The sequence below is a fragment of the Bos taurus genome, chromosome 22 (genome assembly GCF_002263795.3).
Source record: "Bos taurus isolate L1 Dominette 01449 registration number 42190680 breed Hereford chromosome 22, ARS-UCD2.0, whole genome shotgun sequence".
In the NCBI taxonomy this organism is placed as follows: Eukaryota; Metazoa; Chordata; class Mammalia; order Artiodactyla; family Bovidae; genus Bos; species Bos taurus.
Window position 1 is genome coordinate 42,793,808 of NC_037349.1, and position 23,270 is coordinate 42,817,077.

Below are 23,270 nucleotides of genomic sequence, written 5' to 3' on the forward strand. Positions count from 1 at the left end.
GAGTCGTGCTGGGCAGCAGGAAGCCTGCCTCCCAACCCCCACCAGGTCAGGGAGGTACCAGAAGGCATTCTGGCTGACCCTCCCATCAGAAACAAGGGAAATGCCTGTGCCTGGGCCACCCTGCTCAGAACAAAGCTTGGCATGTCCTTGCCCCTCAACGATCTGACCAAATCGATACTTATTTGTGCCTGCCTCCCCGGCAGTGGGGCTCGGACACAGTGTTCCGCATGGAGGAAGTGGCCGAGCACCAAGTGTAATACCCGTTACTATAGTAACAGTTCCTTTCTAATGATACCAGAATAAACAGGAACGCAGAGCCTCCCCACTCGCTGGCTCTCTTCATCCCCAGGGCTTGATGAACCGCCCTGTGGAGGCGGCCCCTCCTGGCTCACCCGGGACTCTGGTGGAGCGAGGACCAGCAGCGCTGCGCTCCGAAGTTCTCTTCCCAAGGACACGGGCTCAGCTGAGGAGTAAGACCGTCTCTCTTCTGTCCCCCCTGCTGCTGAGCTGGGGTGTGGTGCCAAGAAGGGGTGTGGCGGGGTAAGGAGGGCAGCCTCCCAGTGCCAGGGAGGCCGGCAGTGGGGCAGAGCTCTTTGAGCCCAGGTACCGCACTCTGCGAAATGACTCGGGTGCCTCCGGGGACCTGGGTTTGGGAAAGGGCTCGGAGAGGCCGGGCAGGGAGCACCCAGATGCAGCCTCCCCCGCGCCCTGCTCTGGCTGATCTCTTTCTTCTGAATGCTCAGATGCGTCTGAGTTCATGCGTGGTGTGACCTCGTAGCAGCTGTAGTTCTCTTGAGAACCGACAGGTCAGAGGCCAGCAGACGGCCCCAGGCAGACAGCTCAGCTCAGGCTCCGGAGCCTTCACTTGCTGGCCGTGTGATCTGGGAAAGACCCCTCAGCCTCGGTGTCTTCACTGGCACAAAGGGGTCTCAAGGGCACCACGTCCTCATTCTGTCCTAAGGATTTCATGAGGTGCGGCCACGATGCTGAGTGCAGCTCATGGCACAGGGTGAGGGCACGGCTGTGTGCTGCCCGCCTGGATTTGGCTTCAGCACTTTGCAGTGTGAGGCAAAGCTGGTACTGGGCCAGAAATCGCGGGGTTATGGGGTCGGGTGCGTCACTTTTCTGAACTGCTGCTAAACCCAGCGGTTTCCCAGCTGTGGGGCAGCCCCCGTACCTGCGTCTCTGGCCAGCTTGGACCCTGAGTGGCTCTTCACTGGCGGTAAGTCCTGCCAGGATCCCCCCGCCAGAGGCACTGGTCAAGTGGGGTGCCTGGCATCATGCCACTGGGGGGCCGACACTGCGCCTTAATCAACTGCGCGGGGCTCTCCACCACCCCCCGCCCCCAACCGCTAAGGACCTTCCACGTCCAGCCCTGGACTCTGCTGTGGAACTGATTTGAAACCCTGTGTACCCACCAGCCCATCTCACAAACGAGGAGGTCACGGGAGACGCAAGCAGAATGTTGAGGAAGTTTGTTTCGAGTCAGTTTGGTTGGGGGAGGCTGTGATCGAGCCGCTCTGGCGGGGGCTGCCAGGCATCGGTGGCGGGGGGCTGGAAGTGTGGAGGAGGCCCCCAGATATGCCATGCTGTGGCTGCAGGCCAGGGAAATACAAATGGGTACTCTGCCCACTGGGAGGAAAGAGGTACGAAGGTTCGGAAATGTGATGGCCACGCTCGTCACTTTTACTGAATGCCTCTTTCTCCTTGGTCAGTAGTTATTTTCAAAGCTTCCCTTCTCCTCTGCGCCTCCATCCCGTGAAACGCTGAACCGACTAGATCACTGGCTGTGTTATAAACGCGGCAGCTTGAACAGTAATGAGGAACAGGGGCAGGGGGAGGGAGGGCGGAGTGAAGACTCGGACAGAACCCTGGGAGGCACGGCCACCGGCTGGACTCTCCTGGCAGCCCAGCGCGGGGCAGACAGGCCGGTGGATTCTGGCTTAAGCCCAGAGCAGTGAGGGCCCGGCCCGGGCTCCCCAATGAGAGGGCGCAGAGTTCCCCGGTTAGCAGCACCGGTTTCTCATTATCAAAGGGCTCCCACTGCCTCTTTACTGGGGTTTCTCGAGTGTCCGGAGAGGAAAGGGATGTAAAGCTGCTTGGTTGACTGAGGCGATGCCTTGCACCTGGAAGACACTGCTGCGGTAGAAAGAGCACTGGCTTTGGGGCCCAAAGCTTCTGACTCTGCCGTTTATTTTGTGTATCTTTGGACAAGTAGCTTGGCCTCTCGGAGATTCAGTTTTCACAGTTAGAAAATGGGAATAATAAAACAGTACCACTGGCTGCCTCCTGGGGGCGACTGTGAGATCCAGATGCAGGCGAACGATCCCTCATCAGATGTCAGGTGTTCAACACGGGTCCCCCCTTAGCGGCGGTGGTAAAGAACCTGCCTGTCCATGCAGGAGACATGAGCGATGCGGGTTCGATCCCTGGCTCAGGAAGATGCCCTGGAGGAGGGCATGGCAGTCCACTCCAGTATTCTTGCCTGGAGAATCCCATGGACAGAGGAGCCTGGCGGGCTACAGTTGCAGAGTCTGTCGTTGGCTGCCTCTGCCCCACCCCCACCACTTCAGCCTGTCCAGTCTTCACAGCATCTTGATTGTAGAGAGGAGAAGGATCCAGAAATTAAGTACCCATCCAATGTCACAAAGCTGCCAAGCACATTGACTGTAATCAGACCCACTCCCAAGAGCCAGTCCAGGTAGTCAGCTGAAATCACTCAGGCCAAAGCAAAAACAGCTTTTTTAAAACTCTGTGTTACAAAGTTGTCTGACTATTAGACTCACTTAGGACGCTTTTTTACTTTTTATGTCATATTGAACTATACTTACCTTGATTTAGTTTCAGGTGTGCAACAAAGTGATTTAGTTATACATACACACACACACACGTGCATTTTTAAAAATTCTTTTCCCAATTAGGTTATTACAGGATATTGAACAAAGTTCACTGCTATATGCTAGGTCCTTATTATCTGTTTTGAATGTAGCAGGGTGTATATGCTTATTTCAGTTTATCCCTACTCCCCACCTTTACCGGCTGGCAACCATGTTTCTAAGCCTGAATCTGTTTCTGTCAAGAAAGTTCATTTCTATCATTTTTTTTAAGATTCTGCATGTAAAGAATATCATATGGTATCTTTCTCTGACTGACTTCACTCAGTATGATAATCTCCAGGTTGATCCATGTTGCTGGAAATGGCATTGTTTCATTTTTATGGCTGAGTAGTATTCCCTTGTATTTATGTACTACATCTTCTTTATCCACTCCTCTGTTAAACGGACATTTAGGTTCCTTCCATATCTTGGCTACTGTAAACAGTGCTGCTATGAACATTTGGGTGCATACATCTTTCTGAATTACAGTTTCCTTCCGTTTTCCAGGAGTGGGATTGCTCTTTTTCGTTTTTAAAACTTTTCAGTTTTTTGCAGAACTTCCATACTGTTTTCCAATTTACATTCTATAAATTGGTACATACTGTAAATTGGTACTATACCAATTTACATTCCCACCAACAATGTAGGAGGGTTCCTTCTTCTCCATACCCTCTCCAGCATTTATCATTTGCGACTTTTCATGATGGCCGTTCTGACCAGTGTGAGGTGGGTGTCTCATTATAGTCTTGACTTGTATTTCTCTAATAATCAGTGATGTTGAGTATCTCTTCACGTGCCTCTTAGCCATCTGGCTGTCTTTGGCGAAATGTCTATTTAGGTCTTCTGCCCATTTTTTGATTGGCTTGCTTGCTTTTTTGATATTGAGCTGCACGCGCTGTTTGTGTATTTTGGAAATCAATTCCTTTTCAGTTCCTTTGCAAATATTTTTTCCCATTCTGTGGGTTGTCTTTTTGTTTTCTTTATGGTTTGCTTTACTGTGCAAAAGGTTTTAAGTTTAATTAGGTCCCATTTGTTTTTATTGTCATTGCTCTAAAGACGGGTCGAAAAAGATACTGCTGTGATTTACGTCAAACAGCGTCCTGCCTCTGTTTTCCTCTAAGAAAACACGGTGTTGTCTTACCTTTAGGTCTTTAATCAATTTCGAGTTTATTTTTGTCCATGGTGTTAAAGAATGTTCTAATTTCATTCTTTTACACATAGCTGTCCAGTTTTTCCAGCACTATTTATGAAGAGACCTGATTTCATTGCGTATCCTTGCCTCCTCTGTCGTGTTAGTTCACCATATCTGTGTGGATTTATTTCTGGCCTTTCTAGCCTGTTCTTTGGATGTGTATCTGTTTTGGTACCAGTACTGTACTACACTGATTGTAGCCTTGTAGTCTAGTCTGATCAGGGAGTCTGATTTCCTCCTCCATTTTTCTTTCTCAGGATTTCTTAGGGTATTTGGGGTATTTTGTGTTTTGATATAAATTTTAGAACTTTTTGTTCTAGTTCTGTGAAGAATGCTATTAATAATATAATAGGAATTGCATTCAATCTGTAGATTGCTTTGGGTGAGAATGTTTCTTTTTCTGGTCTTTCATTGTTAATGTACAGATGCAATGGATTTCTGTGTATTGATTTTGTATCCTGCAACTTTACCACATTCCTTGATGACCACTGGTGTTTCCTGGTCCCCTATAGTGTCCTGTCATCTGCAAACAGTGAGAATTTTACTTCTTTTCCAATTTGGATTCCTTTTAGTTCTTTTTCTTCTCTGATTGCCATGGCTAGAACTTCCAAAACCATGTTCAGTGAAAGTGGCGAAAGTGGATAGCCTTGCCCCACTCCTTACCTTAGAGGAACCGCTGTCAGCTTGTCACTGTGGAGTACGTTAGCAGGAGGTTTGTTTCATGTGTTATTTACCACGTTGCGGTAGATTCCTTCTACATTCACTTTCTAACTGTGATATATCACCCTATTTTGTGGATATTAAAAAATCCTTGCAACCCTAGGATAAATCCCACTTGATCGTGCTATGTGATCCTTTTTAATGTATTGGTGGCATCGGTTTGCTACTATTTCGTTGAGGATTTTTGTGTCTGGGTTCATCAGTGATATTGACCTGTGATTTTCTCTTGTTGTGATATCTCTGTCTGCTTTTGCTATTAACATCAGGGTGATGGTGGCCTCACAGAATGGGAGTGTTCGTTGCGCTGCAGTGTTCTGGGGAATTTCAGAAGCACAGGCATGAACTCTTCTCTAAATGTTTGACGGAATGCCTGTGACGCCGTCTGGCCCTGCACTTCTGTGTGTTCGGAGCTGTTCGATCACAGTTTCAGTTTTGGTACGTGTGCCTGGCCTGTATTGTCTACTTCCTCTGGTTCAGCTGGAAGACTGTACTTTTCTAAGAGGTTGCCCGTTTCTTCCAGGTCCTCCATTCTGTTGGCACACACTTGCCTGTAGTGGTCTCCTGGGATCTTTTTCTTACTTCTGTGGAGTCCATTGTAACTTATTTTTCATTTCTAATGCTACTGATTGGAGCCTTCTCCTTTTTGTTTCTAGATGATTCTGGCTGAAGATTTATAAATTTTGTTCATCTTCTCAAAGAACCATTTTTTAAAAATTATTTTTATTATAGTTGCTTTACAGTGTTGTGTTTCCACTGCCCAGCAAAGTGAATCAGCTACATGTATCCATATATCCCTTCATTTTTAGATTTCCTTCTCACTTTAGGTCAACACAGAACACTGAGTTCCCTGAGCTATACAGCAGGTTCTCCTTCTTTGCCTGTTTTAAATACAGTATGAAGAGTGGAAGATGTCAAACCCAGTCTCCCCGTTCATCCCACCACACCTCTTCCCTCCTTGGTGTCCATTTCCTAGTTCTCTACTTCTGTGTCTCTATTTGTTTTTCAAATAAGATTGTCTATACCATTTTTCTATATTCCACATACATATGCGTTTATAGACAATGTTTTTCTTCTTTCTTACTTCACTCTATGACAGTCTCTAAGTCCAACCAACCTCTATAAATGACCCCATTTCATTCTTTTTTATGACTGATATTCTATTCTTTATGTACCACACTTTCCCCCCCGCACTGGAGTATAAGTGCTGTACAATGTTGTGTTAGTTTCTGCTGTACAAAAAAGTGAATCAGGGACTTCCCTGGTGGTCCAGTGGTTAAGAGTCTGCCTTCAAATGCAAGGGTTCAAGCCTTGGCCAGGAAACTAGGATCCCACGTGCCACAGAGTGAGGAAGCGCATGAGCTGCAATGAACCACAGCGAAGACCCAACAGATAATACAAAAAGTGAAGCAGTACATGTATACATGTATCCCCTCCGTCCTGAGCCTCCCTCCCAGGCCCCCACCCACCTCCAGGGGTCATCACGGAACACCGAGCTGAGCTCCTGTTCCATATGGCAGCCCTTCACTGGCTCTTTTATACATAGTGGTGTATGTGTCAAAGCTGCTCTCTCAATCGTTCAGCCCCCTCCTTCCCCATGTCCGAAAGTCCATTCTCTCTGTCTGCATCTCTCTTCCTGCCCTACAAGTAGGCTCATCAGTACCACTGTCTAGATTCCATATGTATGCATTAATATAAATACTGTTTTCTTTCTGAATTCCTTCACTCTGTATGACAGACTCTAGGTTCATCTGCATCACTACTACTGACTCAGTTTTGTTCCTTTTTATGGGTAATACTTCACTGTATCTAGCACCACATCTTCCTTATCCAGTCATCTGTCAGTGGGTGTTTAGACTGTTTCCATGTCCTGGCTACGGTAAACAGCGCTGCACTGCACCCTGGGGTACACGTATCTTTTTGAATTATGGTTTGCTCTGGTTACACGGCCAGTAGTGGGATTGCTGGGTCATGACGTAGTTCTATTCTTTTTTTTTAATGAACCTTCATAAAAACATAGTTTTTTTAAGAACCTATTTTGTTAATGAACCTTTATACTGCTCTCCATAGTGGCCGTATCAGTCTTACATTCCCACCAACAGTGCAGGAGGGTTCCGTTCTCTCCACACCTTATCCAGCGTTTGTTTGTAGATTTTTTAACAATGGCCATTCTGACACACTTGTAGGTACTACCTCATTGTAGCTTTGATGTGCATTTCTCTAATGATTAGTGATGTTGAGCATCTTTTCACGTGTTTGTTGACCATCTGAATATCTTCTTTGCAGAATGTCTATTTAGGTCTCCCACCCATTTTTTGATTGGGTTGTTTTTCTGATGTTGAGCTATGTGAGCTGTTTGTATATTTTAGAGACTAATCCTTTGTCAGTTGCTTTGGTTGCAAATATTTTCTCCCATTCTGAGGGGTGTCTTTTCATCTTATTTGTGGTTTCTTTTGCTCTGCAAAAAGCTTTTAAGCTTAATTATGCCCCACTTGTTTGTTTTTGTTTTTATTACTGTAGGAGGGGGGTCAAAAAAGATCTTGGTGCAGTTTCTTTGAGTGTTCTGCCTGTGTTTTCCCCTTAAGAGTTTTACAGTGTCTGGCCTTACCTTCAGGTCTGTAATCCTCTTTGAGTTTGTGAGTGGCGTTAGGGAGGGTTCTAGGTTCGTTCTTTTACATGGAGCTGCCCAGTTTTCACAGCAGCACTTACTGAAGAGACTGTCTTTTCTCCATCGTATACTCCGTGCCTCCTGTGTCACGTATGAGGTGCCCATGGGCCCCTGGGTTCATCTCTGGGCGTTCCATCCTGTCCCACCGATCTGTATTTGTTTTTTGTGCCAGTATTGTACTGTCTTGACCCCTGTGGCCTTGTAGTAAACTCTGAAGTCAGGGAGCCTGATCCCTCCAGTTCTGTTTTTCTTTCTCAAGATTGCTTAGGCTGCTTGGGTGTTCTGAATTTCCATACAAATTTTTTTTTTTAAGTGTTGTGAAAAATGCCATTGATAATTTGATCAGATTGCAATGAATCTGAAGACTGCTTTGGGTAGTATAGTCATTTTCGCAATACTGACTCTTCCAGTCCAAGAACACAGCAGATCTCCCCATCTGTTTGCGTCATCATTTCTTTCTTTCATCAGTATCTTACAAAGTTATCTGCGTGCAGGTCTTTGCCTCCTTAGGTAGGTTTATTCCTAGGTATTCTATTTGTTACAGTGGTAAACTGGGATTGTTTCCTTAATATCTCTTTCTGATCTTTCATTGTTAGTTACAGGAATGCAAGAGATTTGTTTATTAATTTTGTATCCTGTGACTTTGTACAAATCATTGATTAGGTCTAGTATTTTTCTGGTGGCATCTTTAGGATTTTCTATATATAGTATCGTGTCATCTGTAAATAGTGACAGTTTTACTACTCTTTTTCCAATGTGGATTCCTTTTGTTTCTTCTCTGATTGCTGTGGCTAGGACTTATCGAATAATGGTGGACATCCTTGTCTTATTCCTCATCTTAGAGGAAATGCTTTCAGTTTTTCACCTTTGAGAATGATGTTAGCTGTGGGTTTTTCATATATGATCTTTATTTTGTTGAGACAGGCTCTCTCTATGCCACTTTCTAGAGAGTTTTTAATCATAAATGGCTGTTGAATTTTGTCAAAAGCTTTTCCTGTATTTAATGAGATGATCAGTCCTGAAGGACTGGAGCTTCAGGACTAATGCTGAAGCTCCAATACTCTGGCCACCTGACATTAAGAGCTGACTCACTGGAAAAGACCCTGATGCTGGGAGAGACTGAAGGCAGGAGGAGAAGGGGAAGACAGAGGATGAGATGGTTGGATGGCATCACCGACTCGATGGATATAAGTTTGAGCAAGCTCTGGGAGATGGTGAAGGAGAGGGAAGCCTGGCGTGTTGCAGTTCATGAAGTTGCAGAGAGTCAGACATGACTTAGCATGTCTGAACAACAATGAGATGATCATATAATCTTTATTCTTCAATTTGCTAATACAGTGTATCACACTGGTTGACTTGCACATATTGAAACTTCTTGCACCTCCGGGATAAATCCCACTTGGCTATGATGTATGATACTTTTAATATGTTGTTGGAAATGATTGCCAGTATTGAGGATTTTTGCACACGTGTTTATCAGTGATATTGTAAATTTGTGTGTGACGTCTTTGTCTGGTTTTGGTATCAGGGTGATGGTGGTGGACTCACAGAATGAGTTTGGGAGTGTTCCTCCCTCTGCAGCTTTTTGGAACAGTGTGAGAATGAGAGGTGTTACCCCTGCTCTAAATGTTCGATAGATTTCTCCTGTGAAGCCATCTGGTCCTGGACTTTTGTCTGTGGGAAGCTTTCTCATCACAGTTTCAGTACTTGTGACTGGCCTGTTCATATTTTCTATTACTTCCTGTCAAAGAACCAGCTTTTAGTTTCACTGATCATCGGTATTGTTTTCTTTGACTCTATGTCATTTATTTCTGCTCTGATCTTTATTTCTTACCTTCAACTAACTCTGGGTTTGCTTTACTGTTCTTTCTCTAGTTGCTTTGGGTATAAAGCTAGGTTTTTGAGATTTTTCTTGAGGTAAGATGGCGTTGCTCTAGAGGTCTTTCTTAGAACTGCTTTTGCTGCATCCCACAGGTTTTGGATGTTTTCACTGTCATTTGTCTGTGGACATTTTTGTATTTCCTCTTTGATTTCTTCAAGATACATTGATTGCTTAGTAACATACTTTTTAGCCTCAGTGTATTTGTATTTTTTAACATTTTCCTGTAATTGATTTGTAATACAGTAATTAGATTTGTAATATCAGAATGATTTCTAATACTATAGCATTGTGGTTGGAAAACATGCTTGATGTGATTTCAGTCCCAAGAGGTGATCTATCCTGGAGAATGTTCCATGTGCCCTTGAGAAGAAAGTGTATTGTTTTTGGATGGAATGTTCTATAAGTAACAATTAGGTCTGTCTGATCTAATGTGTCATTTAAAGCCTGCGTGTCCTTAATAACTTTCTGTCCGTCTGATCTGTTTATGTAAGTAGGGTGTGTCACTGTCAGTTCCCCCTTCTATGGCTGTTAGCATTTGCCTTATATACTGAGGTGTTCTTATGTTAGTAGTGAGTGTGTCCGACTCTCGCGACCCCATAGACTGTAGCCTCCCAGGCTCCTCTGTCCATGGGATTCTCCAGGCAAGAATACTGGAGTGGGTTGCCATTTCCTTCTCCAAGGGATCTTCCCAACCCAGGAATCGAACCTGGGTCTCCTGCATTGCAGGCAGATTGTTTACTGACTGAGCTATGTATATTTCAACTGTTATATCTTTTTCTTGAATTGATCTCCTGATCATTATGCATATTCTTTCTTGTGTAACAATCTTCATTTTAAAGTCTATTTTGTCTGATATAAATACTGCTATTCCAACTTTCTGTTGATTTCCATTTGCACGAAAACCCTTTTTCCATCCCTTTCCTTTCAGTCTGTATGTGCCTCTCTCACAGATAGCATATGTACAGGTCTTGTTTTTGTATCCATTCAGCCAGTCTGTGTCTTTGGTTGAGGCACTGAACATATAAAATATATATGTTCCTAATGCCATTTTCTTAATTGTTTTGAGTTTGTTTTTGTAGGTTTTTTTCTTCTCTTTATTGTTCTCATCTCTTGTGGTTTAGTGACCATATTTAGTGCTGTGTGTGGGTTGCTTTTTTTCTTGTGTGTGTGTACCTATTGTTTTTTTTTTTGCTTCATTTCCCATGAGCTTTTGATAAAGCAGTCTACACACACACGCACACGCACACACCCACCCACCCACATCCACCCACCCACCCACCCACCCAATACCTTTCCTGGTGGCTCAGACAGTAAAGAATCCACCTGTGATTCAGAGACCTGGGTTCGATCCCTGGGTCAGGAAGATCCCCTGGAGAAGAGAATGGCAACCCACTCCACTGTTCTTGCCTAGAGAATTCCACTGACAGAGGAGCCTGGAGGGCTGCAGTTGCAAAGAGTTGGACATGACTGAGTGACACTCACACTATACATACACATACACACGAAGACACACACACAGACAAGACTGTTTTAAGCTCCTGGTCTCAATTTCAAAAGCAGATCTCATTTCCTACAGTTACTGGTTTGCTATCATATTTCCTCTTCGAAGGACTGTGGTTCTTCTTGCTTCTGCTGTGTATCCCCTGCTGAGGGAGATTGGTCCAGAGGCTTGTGCTTCTTCTGTCCCTTGATAGGGGGTTTGGGGATGGTGTGGTGACCAGAAACTGCCCTCTGGTTGTCACTGCCCTGTCAGGGGTGGGGTCTGCCCCCCAGTTGTGGGAGTGGAGCCCCCAGACGGGACTGGAGCACCGTCATGGGGAGAGAAGCCACTGAGTGTCCCTCCTCGGGAGCTGTTCACCTGTGAGTGAGCTCTGCTGTGCGAACTCAGCAAGCACTCTGTTGCTGGCACTGCTTTTGGCCCCACCATGACTGTGCGAGTGCCAGCAATCGGCCCTGGTGCCCCTCAGGTCCTATGCACCAGGCCCCGGGAGCGGGTCCCCTGACTGAGGTCGCGTCCCGGGACTGCAGTGGCCGTGCACCCGGGCCCGCTGCAGGACCCAGGGAGGCGGTGCAGCCTCCGGCCTGGCCCGACCCCCATGAGTGTGTGTCCACAGAGACCGAAGCTGCAAAAGCCAGACCTGTTCCAGCTGCAGGAGTACAATTCCTTGAGGGGTTTCACAGGCGCTCAATTTAGGAAACCAGCGACAGAGGTGGCTCCGGAAGCTCGGCTGTGGTTTCAGTACCCCCCTGCAGCTGTTCCTCCCACTGGACTCTGCTCCAGAGCACACGAGCCCACCAGGCAGGAAGGAGCTGGGGCCCAGGGGATCAAGGCGAGCGGGCCCCCCAGGAGGCGGACAGCTCTCAAACTCCACGTCCCAGCCCCCGTGGGCACCCGTGTCACACTGCGACCACCTGCGTGGCGCTCACCCTGTCCTGACGGCCACAGCCTGGTTGCTGGGCTCTTCTCCAAGCTGGCCTTCTGTCCCAGCCCATCTCCCCACCTTCTGCTGCTTCTCCTCTTCCTCCTCCGACCTCCTGTCTTATCAGGGGATCTTTCTTGTCCTCTTAGGTGTCTGAGGTCCTCTGCTAGCTGCCTCCCAGGTCAGTTAAATCAGAATCCAGGGGGAGGATTCCGGCACTGATATTTATTAAAGTCCCTCGGATGATACAGCCAGGGTTAATATCAACTGATTTAACCAGTACAGTCCCCTGACCTCCCTCAGTCTGGAAATACTTTAAAATGTACAAGCCAGTACTCCGGACAAGGTAATTGCCTCTGTATTGGAGCATATATATGAAGGCTTTACAAGATTCAAAATAGTTTTTTAATATCAGGTCCGTGGGAATATTGACAGTTTCTCATGAGACTTCATTACAGCACAGAAAACAAAATATAGCCATGCTACCAAACAGTTTGTTTCTGGCAACTCACTTTCTCCTCTTTCCCTGATTTTTCTGTATTTTTTTTTTCACTGTCAAATCATTTTCCAGTATAATGAAATCTTAGCCTAATAGGGCTGTTGCCTACTCTTTACCTTTCATGGTCAGAGTAGTGCAGAAATATTAGCCCAAGTGAACACAGTACTTCACTGGAAATCAATGGCACCTGGGAAGAATGTGCACCTACTTTATTAAGACTCTGTTCTCCCTCGTGGCTGTGGTATGTGGATTGTTAAAATTCTAACACAAATGACCAGCACAGTTTTTAAGAAGACTGCGAAAGCTCAATCAGAGACAAGTGGGATACTTTATTACTGTATAATTGCTTTACAGTGTTGTGTGTGTTTCTGCTGTACAACAATGAATCACCATATGTATAATACATCGCCTTCCTTGTGAGCCTCCCTCCCACCCCGCCATCGCACCATCTGGGTCATCACAGAGCAGCAAGCGGAGCTCCCTGTGCTATGCAGTAGCTTCCTGCTAGCCGTTTAACGCATGGTAGTATATGTCAGTCAGTCGATGCTGTCAACTGGAGAAGTGGGGTCTTTTAATAGTGATTACTAATAACACCTAATGAGGTGGCCCCACTCAGAGAGAGGCCCCAGCAGCCGGCACTTACTGAGTCCTCAACTCAGTGCCAGGCACTTACGAGCCAAGCACCACCTCCTTTATTTTGCAACAACCTCATGAAGAAGGGTGCTGATCAACAGCAGCTGTCACACCTACTCAGCACTGCTGTTCTCTAGGAAGCAGTCACACACAGTAAGTAATGAGTGGGCATGGCTGTGTTCCGGAGGGGTTGGGTTTCAGCCAAAGGCTGGAGTTTTGGACTCCTGCTGCAGACACTTGCCCAAGGTTAGGAAGGGGCTGAGCCAACGTTCAGTCCAGGTTCTAATGGCGCCAACGTCATTCCCTCTCACTTTGACAACCAGTGAAGGATATGCATTAGCCACTCAACTTTCTCAATAGGTTCTCTTTGCTGCTCGCTGGCTCCTCAGAGAATTCACCTCTTTTCAGAGATTACCTTATGCTCATCTCGCCTCACATTACTGCCCCCATCACAGCCACCTCCCTGCTCAGGACACCCCAGCAACCTGAGAGACCAGGCCAGAGCAGCCCTGGAAATGAACCCCCCCAGGAAAGCTGGATTTCCCTGGCCTACCTCCTGTGCTTTGTTGAGCAGCCTCTTTTATTCCAGCACTTATGTGAGGCTCTTCTACATGGAGACCTCTTTTTTTTTTTTTAATTGTAACTGGAGGATAATTGCTTTACAATGTTGTAGTTTCTGCCATACATCAACAAGAATCACCCAGCGGTATGCATATGTCCCCTCCCTCTTGAATCTCCCACCCACCCCTCTGGGTTGTCACAGGGCACCGATTTACCTTCTGTGTCACACAGCAGATTCCCACGGGCTATCTATTTTACATATGGTAATGTATATGTTTCAGTGTTACTCTTTAAATTTGTCCCTCCCTCTCCTTCCCCCACTGTGTCTGAGGCCTCTTTTAGTTAAACTAAAGGCAGGATGGATGATCTGCAGCTCTCTAAATCCTGGGACAGGGAGACACACACACCACCCACGGATCTCACACGTGTTTACTGGAATTCAGAACATTAACTGGCAGAGGCAGTTTTCCCAGCTTGCAGGTCTGGGCTGAAGAACCAGTAACGTCCTTCAGACTCCTGCCTCAATCACCACACCACCCTGGTCTCAGCAAATCATCATCTGCCACACCTCACCACTGATATGTTTTAAAAGCCTAGAGCTCGTCATTGATTGGACCTGGGGTGCAGGGCTGGCTACATAATTTGCAGGAGGTGGCCCTAATGCTAAAGAACCTGCCTGCCAGTGCAGGAGAGATCAGAGACTGAGTTCTAGCCCCGCGTTGGGAATATCCCCTAGAGGAGGGAATGGCACCCCTCCAGTATTCCGGTCTGGAGAATCCCATGGACAGAGGAGCCTGGCAGGCTACGGTCCATGCGGTCGCCAAGAGTCAGACACGACTGAAGCGACTTAGCTGGCAGTGCAAGCTGAGAACGCAGGACCCGCGAGTAAGCGCATCCTATGTGGGCCGCGCTGGGGTGGGGGACTGGCCCCGGGCAGCCCACTCATTGGCTCGCTGCTGACCTATGGGGTGAAAGGTCCTCAGCCCGGCCAATCGGATGTTTTCCCTCTGGAATTTAACAGGAAAGACAGAGGCTGCCCATTGGAAGGGAAAAAAAGCAGTCATATAAAAGACTTCCCAAACCTGCCGACAGGTTCTCCCCACACAGCGGCAAGAATGACCTTCTCAAACCCGATCTTTCCGCCACTTGAAACCACCCGTCCACCCTCACTCCAAACACGGCCCCGCTCCGTCGCCACTCCGGACACACTGTGCCTTTTTGTTTCCTGAACAGACCGAGCTTGTTCAAGGTACATGAGTCACACAGGCTGTTTCCTCTGCCCCGCCAGCCTCCCTCTTTCTTCTCAGCTCTTAAAGGTCAGCTGCCGAGAGGCCCTCCCGCTGCACCTGGCTGAAGGAGGTCCTCCGGTGAGCCCCCTGCGTTTGCTCCTCTCCACGTGCAATCGTTTATTTTTGCCTCCCTCGCAGAATCTCAGCTCTGGGGGAGGCGGAGCCTTGCTTGCGTAGTTCATCTCTACCACCCTACCTGGTAAATTACAGGAACTCCAACATACTGTGGGATAAATGAGTGATTGTGTGATTGTGTACTTTCCCAACGGTCGTTCCTGTTACGCAGGAACCTCTTGGTTTTATTTGTTTGCTTTGAATCTGGGCACACTATTGAATTTCCTCATTAGTTTCAAATGCTTTTCTGTTAATTCATTTGGGAATTCTGGGTATAAATAATGACATCTTACAAAGAAGATATTAACTCTGCCCTCTCCCAAAGTTATATAATTTGTTTTTATTTCCTGTCTCATTGCTTTGGTGCCATAGTTAGTTGATTTCAAGACAGTGTGACTGATGAAAATTATAAAGCTCTGGGCGCATACAGGAACTAACAGCAGGACAACTAGCTGAGGAGTGGAAGCACTTATTTTAAGCATGTTGTGATAATAGCCTGTGTTGAAGACAGAGGAAGGAAAGAGAGTGGCTGGCAATTACTCAGATAAAGGATTGGTGAGACTTGATAATGGGAAAAGGCAGAAGAAATGGGGAAAATTCTCCAAACTCCAATCTGAGTCAAGATACTCTCAATGCATTGGCTCCCAGACAACGTAATCTCAGACTAAGAGAATATCCACCCACATTTTTTAGAGGAGGAAGGAGTTGATACAGCCAACTGTTTGTCTAGTGCCCATTTTTAACTACCACGGTCATTTTTTAAGGCCCCCCAAATTAAGGATACACCTGAAAATCAATAGCCTTATGAAAAAGGAAGTGAGAAAATTAGAATTCTCATTGTAGACATGGTTTTGAGAATGGGAATTGAAGAAAATTGGCCACCATGGCTCTAGGCTCTGACACGGTCTGTCTACATCCAAAATATAACACTTTTCCCAGCATCTTACAAAGGGGGTCTCACTTAGTCATCCTAACAGCACCCCATAGTAGAGCTTTGATGCCCACATTCCCTAACACATCACCTTGCACTTCACAGCCCATCAAACCCTCTCCTCCTGTTTTCTCCACCCCACCCCCCGAACCTATTACCCACCTCTAGGTTCTTGCACGGACCTCCATCCCAGTCTAGTTTACTTGGAGAACTGCTGTTCATCATGCAGAGAATGGCATCATCCTCTTCCCAGAGGTAGGGAAGAAGTAAAGGCCTGTCCACAGGCAACACGGTGGTTGGTGTCGTGAAAGTCACATAATATATATTTTAACCATACTTACCTGTACAGTTCAGACGCACTAAATACATCCACACTGCTGTGCAACGGGCACCATCATCCATCACCTGAATTTTTCACCTTTGTAATCTGAAACTCTGTCCCCAGCCCCTGGAATCAACCAATGTACTTTCTGACTCTGTGAATTTGACTATTCTAGCTATCGCACAGGTAGAATGAAACAGTATATGTCTGCACCTAATGTATATTGGAATGCATTCTTAAGGTTAATTTGATATTTTTCCTATAAGCAGACTGTACTTCTCTTCCCCCTGTGCTATATACACAGTAGTACAGTAGTGTAAATATGTCTGGGGGGTGAATTGGGAGAGTGGGGTAGGTGCATACACACCGCTGCGGCTGGTGTTTAAAGAGGGGAACCAGAGCCTCGTGTGCGCAGTGCAGACACGCCCCCTTAGCTCCAACGTGGAGCCCACAGGCCTTAAGGCACTGGTTCCCTGAGACCAACCTCCCTGAGCCTCAGTTTCCTCATCTGTACAACCTCAAAGGTTTCATGATCAATTACCAAGCCAGACACTGCCACGCCTAGTGTGTTGTAGAGGCTCTGCCTCAGAAAAACAGGACCCATGAAGAGGTCAGAACCAGGGCCTAAAGTTTCACTCAAAATACTGTATGCAGCTCATAGCCAGCCTGGGTCACTCTCTAGAGGAATTTTAACTCTCTCTCACACACACATGCATGCGCACACACCCCCACACACTCTCTTCTCTTACCTTCACCCTCATAGTTGCTTAGTTGAGGGCATTTCAAGGATATGGAGCCCACCTGGAGAGAAGTGAGCCCTTCTGCCAGATTTCAGACGCACTGACATTTCAAGCTACTGTGGTGGAACTGAGGCCATGAAGAAGGCAGACATCTGCATTAAAGATGACAACCAAAAAAAAAAAGATGACAAGCATCCCTTTGTAATTAGACATGGCAGTCCTGGGATTTCACACCCTTCTCTTTGATCTGGAGAAACTGAAAAGCTGGACACGTCTGTGAGGAAACTACAGACAGGAAGATATGGGGTGATGTTTTCTTTACATCACTGCACTTACCAAATTACCTTTAACAAGTACAGATGGCTCTTTTTATATATCTTTTCTGTCTCTGATACAAGCTCCCTGAGAAACAGAAACTCAAACAGAATTCCTCTTGCAGGAGGGAAAAAAATTTTTTTTCCTCAAAGGTCAAAAACATTGCATGTGTCAACCCATTACTTTGTGATCCAGTAGCACTTTTCAGCCATGATCCCCAATCCTTACACCCTGGGCACAGGCTATTTCATTCTCACAAATGAGGAAACCTAGGCTCGGAAAGTCAGGTAGCTTCCCCAGGGCTGCTAAGATCCCATCAAACACCAAAAGCCTTGCCCTTCAGCTGTGCCGCGAGAATGGCTGAGGCTGTGTGTGCTCATCTGACCAGCTCACCCGTCCCTGCTGTGTTGTTTCCACAGCCTCCATGTACTCGGAGATCCAGAGGGAGCGGGCCGACATCGGAGGCCTGATGGCCCGGCCAGAACACAGAGAATGGAACCCAGAGCTCATCAAGCCCAAGAAGCTGCTGAACCCCGTGAAGGCCTCCCGGAACCACCAGGAGATGCACCGCGAGCTGCTCATGAACCACAGGAGGTGGGAGAGGAGCCCCCCGCGCTGTGAAAGGCCGGCCTGGTAGCCACCCTGGGGCTCTGAGAGACGGGGCAGGTCTGAGGGTGCCCCGTGTGGTCAGCAGCAGACACCATGGAGGTCCAGAAGCCTCGTAATCCCGCCTAGTCAGCTACAGGTGCCTGCCCTCCAAGTGCGTCTGCTACGTGGATGCACTGTGCCCAGACCTGGGGGTACACAGAGGAATGGGACCCAGTTCCTGCCCTCACAGAGCAGACAGATGTTTGACCAGATGGTGGGACAGGTGCTTTGAGGGAGGCACGAATGGCCTGCAACCCCAGAGGAGCCACCAGCCTGGGCTCCAAGGACGAAGTGATGCCTCAGACTAGGGCTCGAAGGGTGGGTGGGAGTCAGCCAGTGTCGGAGGTCGGCACTGGCCACGAGCAGCAGATGGATGAGAATGTGAGAGTGCAGAGGAACTTGGAGGAGCTCAGAGAGACTGAAGAATGTGGGCCTGTGAAGGGTCCCAATGCTGGGTGTCACCGTGGTAGAGGAGGTACGAGTGGAACAGGCAGGCCAGGAGCATGCAGTGGGCAAGGCTGGCTGGAGGTGTTGGGCCTGGGACTACTGGGTTACTGAGGGACTGTGGTGAAGGGCAGGCTTCCCAGCTGGCACAGTGGTAAAGAACCTGCCTGCCAATGCAGGAGACACAAGAGACCCAGGTTTGATCCCTGGGTCAGGAAGATCCCCTGCAGGAAGAAATGACAACCCACTCCAGTATTCTTATCTGGAAAAATCCCACGGACGGAGAAGCCTGGCGGGCTACAGTCCGTGGGGTTGCAAAAAGAGTCACACACGACTGAGGCAACTGAGCATGCATGGGCGAGGGGAGAGGGAGGTTGAGCATCCCTCCTTAGGGTCTCTGCTCAGCAGCCCCAGGACGCAGGTTGCAAAGCCTCCGCTGCTCCCTCTAGTGGTCGCTTTTGGTATTGACACCGGCTGTGATTGTCCTTATTTTCAACTAACATACCGTCCAGCAGATCTCATTTTTTATCCATGTTGTCCTCCTGCCCCTTGGTTACACTAGTCTCTCTGTATCCGCCGGGACTGGTTAGGACCCCCTCCCAACAGAACCCCAAAACTCAAGGCCCTTGTATAAAGTGGCATTGCACAAGCCCGCCCCCGGTATCCACGAATTCAATCTGTGCAAACGGAGGGTTGACTGTGTATTGTAAGTACTTCGTCAAGATCCCTTTTAGAGTCGTCCCTTTTAAAATCACCACAGTTTAAAAAACAGAAGCCTAAAGACAAATCAGGGCAAATGTTTGCAATATAAATGACAAAAATATGTACGTTATCTCTTACAAACCCATAAAGAAGAAATGAACAGAAGATAGGTACAGTTAATTCACAGAACAAATGAAAGCAGCTGGCACCCATCTCCAAGCTGCTCCACCAGACCCTTCTTGCCTACCAGAGTCTGCAATACAAGAAGACTGGACAGTAAGGAGAAATAGAGGCTCTGAAATACTGTTGACAAAAGTTATAAATTGGATAACCTTTTCTAAGGAGCAGATGGGAACATGTAACCAAAATCTTTGCAGAGAGCCTGACCTAGCAATTCTAGAAACTTACCCTGAGAAAATAACCACTAATATCCTACAGCCTGGTCTCTGCACTCAGACAGGCTGGGGTAGAGATCCTCCTTCAGTCTGTTCACACCTGTGACGTGGACTGGAGTCTCACTCAAGTCCAGGGCCCCCCCCTCCCTGTACGCTGGGACAGTAATGCTTTCCCATCCTGGGCTACCAGACGGCACGAGGTACTGGCTGCTGTCAGTGCAGGCTGCAGCCCCGGGTGCGGGGCGGTGGGAGTCTCCTAACGCCTCCCTCCTCCCCAGGGGCCTGGGCGTGGACAGCAAGCCCGAGCTGCAGCGTGTCCTGGAGCACCGCCGGCGGAACCAGCTCATCAAGAAGAAGAAGGAGGAGCTGGAGGCCAAGCGGCTGCAGTGCCCCTTTGAGCAGGAGCTGCTGAGACGGCAGCAGAGGCTGAACCAGGTGGGTAGGGCCCCCAGACCCAGCCCCTGCTTCCTCCAAGACTACCCGCTGGCCCAGGGAGGCGCTCGGCCAGCAGTCACAGCTGACGAGGCGGAGCCAGACGAGGACTGGACCCAGAGTCCACCCTGGCCTGCGTCCTCACTCGGCCACTCCCTTCGCTGTGTGACTTTGGACCAGTGGTTTCCCCTCTCTGAATGGGTTTTCTCATTGGCCCAATCTATTGCACGCTGATTCCGATTATCTTCTCACAGCTGCCCTGTGAGCCCAGTGGAGTTACCATTTGAGAAATGAGGAACCTAGGGCTCAGCTGAGGTCTGCAATTTGAAGCAGGCTTCCTGGGGAGAACAGTCCCGTGCTCTGTCCCCTCAGCTTCCAAGCTGGTGGCAGAACTGATCCTGGTTGTTTCCCCAGAGAGGACCCTGGGTCCAAACCCAGTGGCTTTTGAGTGGGAATCTCCCTAGCCCACCCACCTCACATCTCTGCTTCTCTCTCCTTCAGCTGGAGAAACCACCAGAAAAGGAAGAGGACCACGCCCCTGAATTCATTAAAGTCAGGGAAAACCTGCGGAGAATCACCACTTTGACCAGTGGAGAGAGGGCGCTGTAGAGCTGGCTCCGGAGCTCCAGCGCCCCGGCAGCCCACCCTGGCCCCTATGCCCTCCAGCCCCACTGTACCTGGCAGCCCTGACCCCCAGACTCGGCTCTGCGGTGTTCATGCTTGCTCCTGGAAAAACGCATCTCCCCAGAGGGCAGCCCCCCACCTGACCCCCAGAAGATGGGGGATCCTGAATGCAGGCTTTTCCTTCTAGCGCTCATCGCTCCTGCTCCCAGAAGCAGCCGCTGCTGAGGGAACTTTCCCCAGGCTCCCTCCTTGAGGGGCTGCTGAGCCCTGCCAAGATGCTTCAGGCAGAGCTGAGAAGGGACAGGTGCCCCTCTGGCTGGACGAGCCGTCCATTCTGCCCAGGCCCCATGGGGCCCTGCTTCTCTGGACAGCCCAGGTCTCAGAGAGCTGCCCTACTGTGGTCTCTGCAGCCAGGTGTGGGGCAGCTAAGCAGAGCATCTTGGGGGCACCTACCCTGAAAGCCTGAGGGGAGAATGGCCTGTCCTCAGGACGGGTGGGGCAGCCCAAGGCCCTCCAAGGTTGACGCACACTAACAAAGACAGCTGCGGATGGTCTGCCAGCCTCTCCCCACCGCTTCACCTTCATTCCCTCCACGCTTTTCTCCCCCGTCCAGACCCTGTACCCACAGCAGCCCAGGGCTGCAGCTGCTCCGCTTCTGGAAGTTAGAACAGCGCTGTGTGAACTTTACTGTGCCTGTGCATTACCAGGGCCCTCTGCTGGAAGACGGCTTCTGATCCCGCAGGCTGGGGTGAGAGCTGAGAATCTTGTTTCTAACAAGCTCCTGGACCGCCGCGCTGAGGCTCACACTGTCCCTGGCAAGGCTGGAGCATCCAGGGGTGGCGAATAAAAGCCCTCCCAGCTCCCGGGACCCCCATCCTGGAGATTCCCATCCGCCTCCACAGCCCCAAGGCGCTCTTTATTTTCCTCCACCCCAGGGGCCCCGGGCCGGGGAACACCCCTAGCTAGGAAACGGTGTTGGTTATGTGACCAGAGATGCATGCAATTCTAGCCAAAAAATTCACAAAACTTTTTTAAAAAGAACCTGTCCCCAAAGCCTACAAAAAGCAAATACATAGTGATTTTCAACAGGCTTTGGAAAACATAAGAAACTAGTCTGAGGCCCCAGCCCCACCCTGACACACTGGCCCTGCTGAGTGCGCTTGAGGCCCACGCCCGACTCGATCTGTCACCGGGGCCAACTCCGTGGGTTCACTCACCCATTCCTTCTGAGAACTCGCCTCCCAGCACGGACCAAATGTTTGCACTTTCGCTCCTGTCCCATATTTAAAGATCTGGAGACCCATCAGGCCTTTTCCTTTTCCCCTGAAGAATAAAACCCCTGCCCCCATAGCTCAGGCGGTAAAGAATCCGCCTGCAATGTGGGAGACCTGGGTTCAATTCCTGGGTCGGGAAGCTCCCCTGGAGAAGGAAATGGCAACCCACTCCAGTGTTCTTGCCTGGAGAATCCCATGGTCACAGGAGCCTGGTGGGCTACAGTTCATGGGATCGCAAGAGTCGGACACGACTTAGTGCTATCTTTCTTTCTTTCTCTGGCTTTGTAAACCCATCGTTCAAGGTAACAGGGCACTAGTCAAAAAGCATTTCCTTTTACCCCCCACCCCACCCACCAAGACTGCTGGACAGAGCTGCTGCTGGGATGCAGTCTGGTACCTGGACTGAAGATGGGAGGGAAGGGACACCGCCCTGGTGTTACTCCTACCTGGGTGGCTGGAGGGTGACCAGAGACATCATCCTTCTCCTGTGTGAGCTGAGGGGCATGAATGTAGACGTGCTGCGTGTGGGGAGGGAGGGAGGCGCTAAAAGGCTCTTGAATGTGACCATTTTGGTGAGAAGGAGGGAATGCTGTTTTTACATGTCTGTCCGGCAAGAGTCATGCTAAAAATGCACAACCCCTGAGTAAAGACCACCACTTCCCCAAAGAAGTCGCCCCATGTCATTCAGATGAGTGAGGAGAACGAGACTGAGCCTCTAGGATGGAGCAGCCCCCAAGGGAATGCTTGGGGGTTCACTGTGGGCCCCAAGGTGCTCCACGGGGGCAGCAGGGCACAGAGACAAAGCCCCGGAAGTATCAGAACAGACCGCGAGTACCACGGTGCCCCGGAGCCTGACAGACACCCTTGTTCCCGCCCAGCGCTCCGTCCCCACTCCTCTCTGGCCATCTCCCACGGCAGGGGCTGAGTCGGGGCTGCAGACTCAGCATCTCCCTGGTGCAGCCTCCGCTGCAGCCTGGGGCGACCACGTGACCAGGTATGGCCCACGACATTTACAACAAAGTCTACAGGGGCTCCTGGAAAGCTTGTTTTTCTGACAAAAGAGACAGAGTGGGTAACACGCCCTTGCCCCTCCCTTCTCCCCTGCTTCGTCGAGGCTGAGGTGCCTGGAACCACAGCAGCCATGTTGCTACCATGAGAAAATGGCCAAGAGAATCTCCAAGACACGGGCCTGACTGTCCTGTGACCAAGCCAATGCCGGCAGCCACCCTCCTCCAGGATTCTTGTAAATACAAATAAATGCCCCTTGTTTAAGCTACTGTTGGTCGGTCTCTATTCTGTGGAAAAACATCCCTAACAGAAGCCCAGCTCTGCGGCCCAGAGTTGCCTGGAGACTGTCCTGAAACTCAGATTCCCCTCTGTCATCAGAAACCGACTGGATCAGGACCCCCAGTGACAGTGGCAGGGACCTGTTTCTGCACCTCTGCCAGGCAGCCTGCACGGCACAGGTCTGCGAACAGGTGTCTGGGCATCACCGACTCACACATCCTAAGTATGTGTCAAGAGGCTGCTCTGTGGCAGGCAACGCGCCACGTGGGGGGGACGCCACCTGCTCGGGCCCCCGCCCCTCACCG

The 23,270-nt window shown here is 49.0% G+C and overlaps 1 protein-coding gene across 11 annotated transcripts in view; it reads left to right on the forward strand.

Moving 5' to 3' along the window:
* The window catches only part of FAM107A (family with sequence similarity 107 member A), a 95,499-nt gene extending 72,545 nt beyond the window's left edge, over positions 1 to 22,954 (forward strand). For 4 of the 11 annotated variants that reach the window (XM_059879786.1, XM_024982914.2, XM_024982909.2 and 1 more), the window contains 3 exons: positions 17,579 to 17,753; positions 19,627 to 19,783; positions 20,282 to 22,954. In XM_059879786.1, the coding sequence (XP_059735769.1) occupies positions 17,579 to 17,753; positions 19,627 to 19,783; positions 20,282 to 20,389 (440 nt within the window). In that variant the 3' untranslated portion in view covers positions 20,390 to 22,954. 11 annotated transcript variants of the gene reach the window in all.
* The last annotated feature ends 316 nt before the right edge of the window (positions 22,955 to 23,270 follow it).